The sequence below is a fragment of the Pelodiscus sinensis genome, unplaced genomic scaffold (assembly GCF_049634645.1).
Source record: "Pelodiscus sinensis isolate JC-2024 unplaced genomic scaffold, ASM4963464v1 ctg121, whole genome shotgun sequence".
Classification (NCBI taxonomy): Eukaryota; Metazoa; Chordata; order Testudines; family Trionychidae; genus Pelodiscus; species Pelodiscus sinensis.
Window position 1 is genome coordinate 176995 of NW_027465903.1, and position 13180 is coordinate 190174.

General features: G+C 67.2%; 1 protein-coding gene across 1 annotated transcript in view; it reads right to left on the bottom strand.

Moving 5' to 3' along the window:
* Window positions 1-4105: 4105 nt before the first annotated feature.
* NOTCH2 (notch receptor 2) overlaps window positions 4106-13180 on the bottom strand; it is an 80764-nt gene continuing 71689 nt past the window's right edge. Inside the window, exons 28-33 of the mRNA XM_075916322.1 lie at window positions 10434-10530; window positions 9966-10134; window positions 8251-8552; window positions 7886-8033; window positions 7468-7565; window positions 4106-7258 (exon numbers count right to left, since the gene is read on the bottom strand). Of these exons, the coding sequence (XP_075772437.1) occupies window positions 5987-7258; window positions 7468-7565; window positions 7886-8033; window positions 8251-8552; window positions 9966-10134; window positions 10434-10530 (2086 nt within the window). The 3' untranslated portion in view covers window positions 4106-5986. The remainder of the gene's footprint in view (window positions 7259-7467; window positions 7566-7885; window positions 8034-8250; window positions 8553-9965; window positions 10135-10433; window positions 10531-13180) is intronic.

The window sequence follows — 13180 nt, forward strand, 5'->3', positions numbered from 1 at the left end:
GCCCAGACGCCGCACACGCAGGGCTGGCCCTAGCACCGCGCGCCCAGGTTCGCTCCAACTCTCAGGCCCCCGCCCTGCTGGGCCCAGGCCCCCGCCCATGTGTGGAAGGGAAGCTGCTGCCCCCTTGTGGCCACCTGCCAGATTTCAGGGGATGTGGCTTCTAGGACAAGATGGGGGGGGCAGGGGAGGTCACACCCTGCGTCTGCCCGTGGCACGGCGTGGCCGGGGATCGTCCGTGGCCACGGTGTCCTGCAGGAGGCAGACCGAGGTCGCCCCGTGGCCCCTTCCAGCCCTGGAATCTGAGCCTGGACGTTCAACAGCCACGTCTGGAGCCCTGGCTTTGCGTTCTGAAAGCTGGGGGAGCGATTAGCCCTGCTGCTTCCTGAGCCAGGCCCACAACACCCCCCGGGCCTCGGCACAATGGGCCGGAGAGCTCTAGGGACAGGAGCTACGCACGAGCCGGCGGCGAAGCCAGACCCACCCCGGCCAAGTCCAGGGCCTGCACGGCTCTGCTCAGAGCGCTGCCCCAGGGGGACTCGCGCCCGCGGGCGCCAGCCCTCCCGAAAGTGGGCATGAGGCAGAGGCCTGAAGGGACTTAGAGGGCAGGTGCTGTGCCAGGCCTTTGCACAAGCTCTGCCCAGAACGAGCCCCGCCCCGCGGGTGTTGGGAGCCAGACGCCTGGGCCCATCTCACACAGGGAAAGGGCCAGTTCTGGGGCCCCAGGCCAGACCCCTCCTCAGACGCTCTTCTGGCCTAGGGAGCGTGGGATGGTAACTGACTGCATGGGTCGCCCCTGGGCCTGGCCGCACAAGGCAGCCGGTTTACTGCTCCTGGCAGGCCCAGGGGAGGCCCCAGCACTGGGCCTTGATCTCCAAGGGCCGAGCTCTGTCCAAAGGCCGTCGCCGTGGGGATGGGAACGTGCCCCACGGCCGCGCTCTGGTGCTTTGTGTCCCGTGCGGCTGGGACACGCTAGCCCCGGCCCCCGGGAACGTGCGCTAGCCCGGGGGAAGGCGGCTCCTGTTCTGCCACCCAGCGGCTCCTGCGGGATTCCTTTCCCAGGAGCGAGGGGCTGTGCGAGAACTCGGGCGCTCGCTGACTGGCAGCGCAGGAGCCGAGCCCCATGGATTTTACTAGGAACTCTGGGCCTTGTCACTCTGCCAGCTCCCCCTCGAGGAGCACTGTGGGGGGGGCCCTGGCCAGCGTGTCGCGACGGACAAGAGCTGGGTCTGGGGGGTTCCAGGGAGCCCCAAAGAGAGCGCTTCCTCCCTCCATTCAGAAGAGCAGCCAGACGGGGTCAGACCAACGGTCCAGCCAGCCCAGGGTCCTGTCTGCCCACAGTGGGCACTGCCAGGCGCCCAGAGGGAGGGAACAGAACCGGGAACCATCAAGCGATCCCTCCCGTCGCCCATTCCCAGCCCCTGACACACAGAGGCCAGGGGCACCCTCCCTGCCCAGCCTGGCTAGCAGCCAGTGACGGACCTGCCCTCCATGAATCTATCTAGCTCTTTTCTGAATCCCGGTAAAAGTCCTGGTCTGCACAACATCCCCCGGCAAGGAGTTCCACAGGTAGACTGTGTGTTGCATGAAGCAATACTCCCTCTGGTTTGTTTTAAACCTACTGCCTGTTCATTCTCTTTGATGACCCCTAGTTCTTATGTTACCTTAAATAATGTTTCTGTTCCTTACTCAGAGCTTTGCCATGCAGGGGAACTGGCGGCCAAATCCTGCCCTCCGATGGAATAGGGGCTAAGGGAAGGACTCCCGCCCTGAGCCATGGTCCCTTGCCACGGCTGTGGCCTGGGCCGCTTGTACTCCTGCCGGCTGCAGGGCAGTGGGAGGGGCACTGTGCCCTGGTCTTTACCAGCCAGGGACCAGCCCTGCCCCATCCCCAAACCCACCCTCTGGCTGCAGGCAGCCCCTCCCCTCCCCCCAGCCTTACCCTCTCCCAGGACTACCCTGCCTCCTCTGCGTACAGCCCCTTCCCCCGCCGCGCGGGGCACAGCTCCGGCCTCGCCTGCTCGGGGGGGCGTGCGGGGCAGCCATCGCCTTGGCCACTGGGTTTTGAAGACCGGGGGGGGCTGGTCTCCTCGGAGATGGCTCATGCGCCCGGGAAGTGCACAGACCAGACGGGGGAGAACTTTGCCTGGCAAGAGGGCGCCGGGGAGACGCGTGTTACCCGCGGGGGCCATATGCTGGGCAGTGGCGGAAGCAGCTGAGAGACGAGAGGCACTTGGCCAGTAGGAAGTGGCGGCCTGGCCCCCAGCCAGCCCTGAAACGGGGGCGTACAAAGCTGAGAAGAGGCGGGAGCCCAGAGCCTGCTGGGGGCCACCTGGCCTTCTCCCGGGGCCTGGGGCGAGCAGCACCCTGTACACAAAGGGGGGCGCAGGACAGAAGTGCTGCACTTCTCCGGTGTCACAGGGACGCGAGCGGTGGCGTCTCCACTCTCCAGCGAGACATCGAGCAGCCACGGCGGTAAGCTAAGCCGTGTGCACGACCCGCGCCCAGGCCCACGCAGGCTGCACCCCCAACTCGAACCAGCGCAACCTGGCTGGCCCCCAGCTTCAACCGCGAAGCCGCTGGGGCTTGTGCACGGCTGAGCTGTCCCGACACTGCGTGTGGCTGAGCAAGGAGGCGACGGCAGAGCCCCCATGTCGCCACGGGTACGGGCCGAGTCTGGAGCACAAGCCGGCGCGTCCCACAGCGCTCAGAGCACAGCCCAGGCAGACGAGGCGCGGGAGGCCAACGGGCGCAGTGCGAAGAGGACAGGCAGGTCCTGGGGAGATCGGAACACGGGTTTAAAGGGACGAGGAGCCGCGTGTGCACGGCGAGCGCCTGCCGCTGGAGAGCAGCGTTACCGGCTGGGAGCGAACAGCACTGCCCCTTGGCAGGACGCGGGCCTGCGTGTCGGGCGGTAACCGCCCTTGGGAAGAGACGCCGGCCGGGGAGCAGGTGGGACCAGACGTATTTCCGTCCCCCTGGGGTACAGTGGGCCATGGGGCAGGCTCTGGGGGCGATGCCCCGCCTTGGCAAGCCGTCAGCCCGTGGCTGGCAAGGGAAGGCCTGCTCTGCGGCAGGACTGCATTCACCTGAGAAGCAATCGGGGACACCGGACCCCCGCCCGCCCCCCACAGTACGCCGAAACCGGCAGGGAAACAGCCACGGGACTGGCTGTTTCACAAGGCTGCTGCTTTGGCCCAGAGCCCGGGCGAGCGATGTCAGCACCCAGGAACACCCAGCACGGGGTGCCCAGGCAGCCCAACGCGGGCGTTGCTGGGCCCATGGACCAACCCCCTGCTACCGGCGCTGCTGGAAGGACGGGCTGCGGCTGGAGCGGGGCACCACAGGCTGCAGCCCAGGGAGCGGACCCACAGCCGGCAGACAAGACGCCTTGTGCCAGGGCCAGGTGCCCTCGAGAAGTGTCTCAGGACATCCCCTTGAGGACAGGGCGGCAGGGACTGGACCGGCCTAGTCTGCCAATGGCCGGGGGGCTATGGGATTTGGGTACCAGCCCCACCGCCCATTCTGCAGCAGTGCTGGGGCAGGTGTGAGGTAGTGGGGGGTGCTGTCCATTCGGCCAGTCTCTGGGCACTAGGCTTGAGTGACCCCTACTGGCCTGCGTCCGTAAGCACTGCCCAGCGGGGGGGGGGGGGGGGGGGGCCCTGAGCACCCTCAGGTCACACAATCCATGGCCCAGCCGGTTCTCACCTGTGCAGGGAAGGGCGGGGACACAGGACGTGTGGGGCTTGGGGAAGGGGCAGTCTTGGCTGGGAAAACGGGAAGAGAAGAGACTAAGCTGAGTGCTGAGGGGTCAGGGGCCTGAGGCTGCCTGGCCCTGACTCCTGGAGCCACGTCCCGTCTGTGCTGCGCTGTCGGGGAGCAGCACTAACCCCCGTTCTACCGGCTGGTGGAGTCTCTTCTTGCTGCTACGGGGGTGCAGGATCGGGGGGAACACGACGCGCTGCCACAGCAGGCTGGGAAGTGACGGGCCCCTTGGTGATTTCCTGCAGGGCGGGGAAGGGGTGTGGATACTGAACACAGCTCGCCGTGCCCTGGCCCAAGAGGGAGGAGCAGCAGACTGGCCGAGCAAGGCCCCGTGAAGCGGAGGCAGCGAGTGAGAACTTTATTGGGGATAAAAATGCTGATACAATTTTTAGCAACTATTTTCATAATAGACTTTTTTTAAAAAAGTGTAAAAATAAGCACGTATGTTCCTGCTACGTCCTAGGCAAACGCTGCCGTGAGCGGCTCCCGCTGCCAGGATATACTGCCCCCAGCAGATCTCAGCCACGCCCCCGGGCCGGGCGGCACTGGGGCGCACCAGAGCGCACGCTGGCTTTGCAATGGCCCAACGCCGGAAAGGCACCGGGGAGCTGCAGGGCTCACGGCAGAAGCCCCTCCTTTGGCACTTACGAAGCAACTCTTGCTTCTCTCAGCCCCAAGGCCGCCGGGACGGAGGCAGAGTCAGCTGCCTCTCTCTGCGCCTCGTGCGTGTGCGTCAGCAGCATTGCACCAAAGGGGCGACAGCGCCCGCCCAGAACGGGGCCTACGAACGATCCCGCCAAGGTCCTGCCTTCATGTACCTTTGAGTCACGAATCGGGAAATGCATCCTGCTCCTCCCGCCGCGGCGCGGGTGCCGCTCGCAATACTGCAGCTGGGCCCCGGGGGCAGGGCAGAGTGCGCACAGCTCCGTGGAATGGCCCGGGCAGGGGTCTCTGGGAGAGGTAGAATTAAGGCAACATCTAGGAACCAACTTCTCCCCTCGGCTTGTGCAGAGCCCGGGGAAGGGAGCTGGCTGGGCGGCCGCGAGGAGGAGGAGGAGCAGCGCACCCGTCCAGTTACGGCTCAAGGAAGGCTCTGTAACGTAGAGCTGGGGGTGGGGACCTAAGGCCCCGGATCGCCTGGACCCAGCCCCCGCGCTGCAGTGGGGGGCAGGGGCCTGGAGCGTGCGAGGGGAATGCAGGGAGGGTCAGTCGGGGGCCGCGTCCGTGAGGGGTTTTGGCTTCTCACGTGTGTGGCCCCTGACGTTTTCCTGTGGGGCAGCAGCCCCTGACCCAGAAACGGTTCCCAGCCCAGCAGCGCAGCGTGCTGCAGAACTCCCATGGGTCCCATGGGCTCCAACGGCCCCACAGCCGCGCAGGCCGGAGCTGCGCTGGAGCGGACTGCAGAGCCAAGGGCCGCGTCTGCTTGGCTGCCTCGAGGACGTCTGAGCTCTCGGGGAGGGGCAGCTGTCTGGAGCAGTCTGGCGGCGCGAGCCAGCCCACCTTGGGGGCGCACAGTGTGGCGGGAGGCTGCTCCAGCGCCTCCGCAGGGCAGCACCCCCACCTGAGGGCGGAGGGGCGCAGGAGCACAGGCGAGTGGTGCAGGCGCAGGATTCCAACCTGCGCCGACAGAGCACTGACCCCACAGGGCCAGGGCGCCGCAGCCCAACGCTCGGCTCAGCTGGGAGACTGCAGCGGCCCCGGAGCCCCCGGGCAGGGCAAGGACGCCTCCTGAAGCGGAGGGTTGGCCTGTGCCCCTGCTCCACTTCCAGCAGCCTGCTCTTGGACACACGGTGCCTGGCGGCTGGCTCCGAGCCCAGGGCTCCGCCGCGTAGTGTGCAGGAGGGGCCGGCTGCCTGAGGTAGAAGTGGGGTGGGGCGGGGGGAGGCCGTGGAGACTTGGCTCAGGACGATTGGGGGGCTGGCAGCTGGAAGACTCGAGGCAGGCGAGAGTTCAGGAGGCGCTGGGGGAGGAGGTGCTGCCACGGGGCGTGCTGGTTACTGGACGGGGGTCGCTAGGGCGGGCTTGCAGCAGAGCGAGGGGATAACGGGACGGTGTGCTCTGACTGAGCACCAGGAAGCAGCACTAGCGGAGCAGAGGAGGCCCAGAGACTCGTACGTAGGGAGCGATCTCGCCGTCCCTGGGGAAGCGGCTGGGGCGGCCCGACAGCCCCAGCGTCTCCGACGTGGCTCTTCACTGCCGCGCCGGGCGACCGCCGGTAGGACCGTCAGGCGTAGACCTGCATGTTGCTGCGCTGCGGCTCGGCCATGGGAGCTGCAGGCCCTCGCTGGCCGCTGCCCAGGCTGGGGCTGGTGGCCACGTCCGACCAGTCGGAGGCTGAGTGCGGGGAGGAGCTCGACCACTGATCAGGTGACTCGGGGGAGGGCGTCAGGTAGGGGTGCTCCCCGGGCAGGTGCCGGGGGCGGCTGGGAGTCCGTTCTGTGGCGGCGGAGGCGCAGCTGTGCTGCGAGGGCGGGGTGGGGTACTTGCCCACCGAGCTCGGACACGGGCGATAGGCTGGCAGGTTGCTCTGTGCCACGTGGCCGTCCTGCGGGGGGAGCACTGCCGCAGGGAAGGAGGCGCCCGGCCCAGGAGCCACATCTGGCACCTGGTACATGGAGCTCAGGGGGCCGGCTAGATTCTGCGCGCAGTTGGCTGGCACCTGCTGGGACAGGCTGCCTTTGGGAACCAGCTGGAAAGTCATAATGGGCGGCAGGGAGACCCGGGAGGCTGCCCCGGGCTTCCCGTTGGGTTGAGGCAGGCAGGGGGGGGCCATGCTGAAGAGCTCGCTGTACGGGGGCTCGCTCAGCTCCAGCCGACCCAGCCAGTCGGCAGAGGCGGGCGCCGGCCGGAGCCCGCAGTTCGGAGGGGTGAGCCTGTGCGGCGCCAGCAGCTGGCTGACGGAGGGGAGCACCGTGCCGCTGCCCCCGCCCAGGGGCGGCAGCTCGTGCAGGCCGGGGAAGGACATGGCCTGTGCCGAGGTGGCCGCGAGCCGGGCGTGCGGGGACGTGGGGAAAGCCCCCGGGGAGGGCATGACGGGAGACGACGTCGGGTCGGACACGAACGCGTGGGGAGACTCCAGGGAATCGACTGGCGAGAGGGTCACGGAGCTCTCCGCGAACTGGCCCTTGCTGCCACTCCCCGGCTTCTTGCCCTTCCTCTTCGCCTCCTTGCTGAGCTGGGGGGCCAGGCCCTTGGCACTGGGCTTTCGTGGCTTCTTGCCTCCGGAAGCCTGCTTCAGCCTGAGGAAGGGGCCGTGGGGGCCGCAGATCACCGGCGAGAGGGAGCTGAGCATGGCGCCCGGGTGGCCGGCGGGGCTCGGGCTCAGGTTGTACTCGCTCAGCAGGTGCACGATGTCGTGGTGCATCCGGTCCTGGGCCACGTCCCGCGGCAGGCGATCCATGTGGTCTGTGATGTCTCGGTTGGCAAAATGGTCCAGCAGGACTTTGGCTGCTTCAAAACTCCCTTCCCGCGCTGCCAGGAACAGCGGAGTCTCCTCCTGAAAGCAGAGACCTCTCAGCAGCCGGGCCCCCCCACGGAGCCGGCCTGGCTCGCCGCCGAGGGGAGCCCTTACGCCCCGCGGGGGAAGGAACCGAGGCGGGGTGGGGCCAAGGGGAGCTGCTGGCTCCAGCCCTTTGGAAGGCTGAAGGGAGCCTGGCCGTCCCGGGGCAGAGCGCCGGGAGGCAGCGCCGAGCACACCCGCTCTACCTTGTTGTCCTGCATGTCTCGGTTGGCTCCGTTTTTCAGCAGCACCAGCGTTGCCTCCACGTTGTTCACAGCGGCAGCCCAGTGCAGAGCCGATTTGCCTGTGGGGAAATCCAGGCCCTTCAGCAATGCACCAAGGGGGCGGCGTCTCCCCCACCCTCCCTGGGGACCAGCTGAGCCGGGCGACCTCCAGCTCCTCCCAGCATGGCCAGCCCTGCCGCCGCCGCCTCGGCAGGCCCCTCCCTGGCACCCAGGGCACAGCCCCCTGCCCCCCCACACTTCCAGGCCTCTCCAGGCAGCCCGCGCGGGCCTGGCCAGACATTCAGCACCACGCAGCCCAGCTGCCCTGGAGCCTGCCAGCGCCGTGCCGGTGAAACGCTGCAGCCTAGAGCCAGCTGCTCCTTCCCAGGCCCCGCAGTACCATGGTCATCCACGGCGTTGACGTCGGCCTGGCAGTTGATCAGCTCGGTCACCATCCCTTCCACCGCCAGGCGGGCAGCCAGGATCAGCGGGGTGGTGCCGTCGTTCATCCGCGCGTCCAGGTCCGTCACTCGATTCCGGATCAGGATCTGGGGCGGGCAAGGGGAGTTTTACCATTCCGTGCGACGAGGCCACGGACCGATCGCCCCCGCGCAGCACGCCCCCGCAATCCAGACCCACAAAGAACCTTCGCCCTTCCACTCGGGCCAAGGCACGGCTCAGTCCGGCGCGGGAGAGCCCCTACGCGGCACATGCCCAGCTCCAGCCTTCGGGGTGGGCCTGCAAGGGAATCCCTCCATGGCTTACCTGGAAGACCCCCTGCGCATCAGCTGCCACGGCCGCATGCAGGGGAGACCTCCCCATGTTGTCTCGGGCATTTGCATCGGCACCCGCGTCTAGCAAGCGCTTCGCCGCGTCCGCTCTCGAATAGCGGGCTGCCAAGTGCAGCGCCATCTCCCCGGTGCGGTCTGTTTGCGCCTGCACGCTGGCGCCCTGATAAATCAAGTCTGTGATGATATTTGCTGAAGAATCTTCTGTGTCTTCGTCTTCATCACTGACCTCGGAGCTGCCCACCCAGCGAGAGGCCAACATGAGGGGGGTGCAGCCATCTGCAGCAGAGGAGAAACCGGAACGGCCTTGTTTGTGCCCCGAAGGGGGCCAGCGACGCAGCAGCGCCTTTTCCCTCGCCGCGCCACACGACGCCGGCCCCACTGGGGAGCTGCCTGCCAGCCACCGGGCCAGGAGCACAGGTCACCTGAGAGCTTCCAGCCTGCAGAAGCTGAGTGGCCAGGCCCTGCTCACAGCTGGCTCAGTCAGCAGCCGCACTAGGGCCAGAAGGGGAAGTAGCAAGAGAGCCCAGTGGTCACACGGGCCAGGCCGGAGTAAGAGCACCCCAGGACACGCCCAGACGTTCCAGCGCACCCCTTGCTGCCGCACTGGCCGGAGAAAGGCAGCCGGCCTGGCTCAGCGCGGCCGCACAGGACCATGCACCTAGGCACTTCGGCCGGCAGAGCCCCGGGGACGCCCGCAGCGGAGGAGAGGCAGGTCGCAGGGGCGGCCAAAGGGAGCACGGTACGTGAAGCGAGGCCATAGGGCTGCGGCCCTGTCTGCTGCCACTCCGCCCCAGGACACAGCCCACGCTTGTGCGCACAGCCGACCACGCCTGCGTGTTACGTAGCTGGCTTCCCTTCCTGTGGTCAACGGGATCAGCTCCCGCTCCCGCCTCCGCGCAGGCCACACACCAGTGCAGCAATACCACCCCTAGTCGAGAGACGCGATTGGTCATTTCCAGCATAGGAACTCAGCCCTCACCTCCGCTCAAGCGTGCCGAGGCCGCTGCCTTTGGGAGTTTTATTGCCTTCAGGGGCCTCCGAGACGGCCCTTAGTCAGTGCGCCCAGTCCCCCCTTGTGTGAGCCTGGGAATTCTTTCACGCTACACTCCAAGCAGCACCGACCATGGGTCTGTCTCCACAGACATTCTAGTCTGCACAGTAGGAGTGTCTCTGTCTCCCTGGAGCTTTTGGTCAGACACTGGGTTAGGTGCAGCTGTTCTAACTCTAGGAGCTGTCCGTAGGCCTACAAGCGCACACACTGGGTTGGATGCAGCTGTTCTAACTCTAGGAGCTGTCTGTAGGCCTACAAGCACACACACTGGGTTGGATGCAGCTGTTCTAACTCTAGGAGCTGTCTGTAGGCCTACAAGCGCACACTGGGTTAGGCGTGGCTGTTCTAATCCTAGGAGCTGTCCGTAGGCCTACAAGCGCACACACTGGGTTAGGTGCAGCTGTTCTATCCTTGGGAGCTGTCCCTAGGCCTACAAGCGCATACTGGGTTAGACGCGGCTGTTCTAATCCTAGGAGCTGTCCGTAGGCCTACAAGCGCACACTAGGTTAGGTGCGGCTGTTCTATCCTAGGAGCTGTCCCTAGGGCTACAAGCGCACACACTAGGTTAGGTGCGGCTGTTCTATCCTTGGGAGCTGTCCGTAGGGCTACAGCTTCTCTCAGACACAGGGCAGACTGACCTGGCCCTCGCACATTGACGTCCAGCCCCTCCGTCTCCAGGGCCTCCTGCGGGGGTGTAAGGGCCAGGGACGGAGTCCCGCAGATGTCAGCTGCCTCCAGGTGTTGCTGTGTCCACTGGCGCTGATCTACCTGCTCCTCGCCTTCCGACAGCAGAGCCTGCGCTTCAGCCTGGCAGGGAAACGGAGCGTGTAAAGTCCCAGAGCAGCCAGTGCTGAAGCAATGACTCGGTGTTGCAGCTCCCACTGGGCAATAGCTGAGCAGGGCTTGCAAACGCCTCCTCCCCCGGCAGGGCATGAGCGCTGTCCAGGGAGGGCTCTGGCCCGGAGCGCGCTGCTCCGAACCGTGGCAGTGACCGGACGCTGGGACCCCGTTGGAGGGTCTGTGAGGTGCGGTACAGGGGCACGTCACACGAGCACAGGCGGCAGCAGGGGGTGAGAAGGGAGCGGTCAATGCCTAGCACCAGTTACCTTTGCTCTCTTAGGCGCTGGGCCTCCGTTCCCTGTCCAGGGCTCGGTGGGGCTGCAATCAGCCAAACTGCCCTCTGCGGCTTGACCGGACAGATCCCTAAATCAACGGGAGAAGACGTGTCCTCAGCCGGCAGCGCGCTGCCTGGAACGTGCCCTGCGTGTGCCGCGGTCCCCGGGAGCGACATGGCCCAGAGCCCGGTGGTGGCAGCAGGAGAGTGAACAACGGACGAGACACGGGCAGAAGAGGCGCCCTGCTGCCGAACTGAGCTACCTCCCAGACCGGCCAGCAGGAGTCGCCACCGCAGCGAATCCTAGGCGGTGGCACTGTGGTGGAGAACGTGGGCATGCAGTGCCCCCGACCCAAGCGGGAGAGAGCGGACTGGCGGGCAGCACCTGGACCGAGACGGAGGTGCTGAGGGTGGAGAGGGAAAAGATGAGGCTTGTAGCTTGGCTCACTAGTCCCTGCTGCTGTCCAGGCGGGCACCCCGGCCCTACCGTGAGCCAGGCATTCGGGGCTGCTCTGCCCGTGGGCACAGGGGCACCTTACGAGCACAGGGACCCTGCCCAACGGAGGAGGGCGGGACAGGGCCTCGGTGAGGGTGATGGGGGGCCCCAGACAGGTTGGGTCTGTGGGGAGCCTGGGCACCTGAAGAGGCAGCGTCCCCAGGGAACCGGCAGGGCCCAGACTAGCCCTGGCGAAAGGTCAGCGCCAGACCCTCTAGGCAGAAGCTGCAGCTGGCCACGGAGGCAGGTGCAGACGGGGGAGAACGGCGTGCCAGGCTCCGGCCGTGCCCGGACGAGGACACTGCCGTGCAGGGGGCGGCAGAGCGGCGAGACCCCGCGCCGCGCACAGGGGCGAGTTCCCAAAGCGAGCAGCCGAGGGGAGTCTGCGCTCCATTAGTCCCTCATTGCCACAAGCCAGCGGCACAGAGCTCTGCGCTTGGTTAGCTCAGTGGCAAGTCAAGGGACGAGCCGAAGGGCAGGCCATGCTCAGACACGTTCCTATTTCCACCCCCCATGCTGGTCGCTCACCCCGCCTGGCCCTAGGGCCAGTGCAAGACTGTTACTGACAGCGGGGTTCCCGGTGCTCGTGCAAAGCCCTCTAGTCCAGCAACATCCGGCGCGATAGGAGCTAGCTGGATGCCCACTTCGCCCGGGTGTGGCCACGCTTCCCGTGGGCCCGGCGAGTTTGCTTACAGCCCCCAGCCCTGGCTCTCGGTGGCCAGTGCTGCTAACTCTGATCGACCCTGCTTGTCTTCTCGGAGCCCTGCAGGCAGCAGAAGTCCCGACCTCCTGGGGCTTGGCGCCGGCCAGGTCCCCGGGGTGCTGGGCTAGAGAGGTTCCACCTGCAGTTTGAAATGAACCCTTGGGCAGGGGCTTCCATCTTTAGCCCTCTAGGAGTTCGTCCCGTGACAGACCATCCCGAGTGGCCGTCTGGCCAGAGAAAGCGCGCGGCTCAGCCTGCAGTGAACGTTCCTCTCCCGTCGGATTGCTGCACTGCCGGGGGGCTCGCGAACACCTCCCCGCGCCAGCACGAAGGCACCGCGCGACCAGCACACACCCGTCGGACTGCTGCACTGCCGGGGGGCTCGCGAACACCTCCCCGCGCAGCACAAAGGCACCGCGCGACCAGCACACACCCGTCGGATTGCTGCACTGCCGGGGGGCTCGCGAACACCTCCCCGCGCCAGCACAAAGGCACCACGCGACCAGCACACACCCGTCGGATTGCTGCACTGCCGGGGGGCTCGCCAACACCTGCCCGCGCCAGCACAAAGGCACCGCGCGACCAGCACACACCCGTCGGATTGCTGCACTGCCGGGGGGCTCGCGAACACCTCCCCGCGCAGCACGAAGGCACCGCGCGACCAGCACACACCCGTCGGACTGCTGCACTGCCGGGGGGCTCGCGAACACCTCCCCGCGCAGCACAAAGGCACCGCGCGACCAGCACACACCCGTCGGATTGCTGCACTGCCGGGGGGCTCGCGAACACCTCCCCGCGCAGCACGAAGGCACCGCGCGACCAGCACACACCCGTCGGACTGCTGCACTGCCGGGGGGCTCGCGAACACCTCCCCGCGCAGCACAAAGGCACCGCGCGACCAGCACACACCCGTCGGATTGCTGCACTGCCGGGGGGCTCGCGAACACCTCCCCGCGCAGCACGAAGGCACCGCGCGACCAGCACACACCCGTCGGATTGCTGCACTGCCGGGGGGCTCGCGAACACCTCCCCGCGCAGCACGAAGGCACCGCGCGAGCAGCACACACCCGTCGGATTGCTGCACTGCCGGGGGGCTCGCGAACACCTCCCCGCGCCAGCACGAAGGCACCACGCGACCAGCACACACCCGTCGGATTGCTGCACTGCCGGGGGGCTCGCGAACACCTCCCCGCGCCAGCACGAAGGCACCGCGCGACCAGCACACACCCGTCGGATTGCTGCACTGCCGGGGGGCTCGCGAACACCTCCCCGCGCCAGCACGAAGGCACCGCGCGACCAGCACACACCCGTCGGATTGCTGCACTGCCGGGGGGCTCGCGAACACCTCCCCGCGCCAGCACGAAGGCACCACGCGACCAGCACACACCCGTCGGATTGCTGCACTGCCGGGGGGCTCGCGAACACCTGCCCGCGCAGCACAAAGGCACCGCGCAACCAGCACACACCCGTCGGATTGCTGCACTGCCGGGGGGCTCGCGAACACCTCCCCGCGCCAGCACGAAGGCACCACGCGACCAGC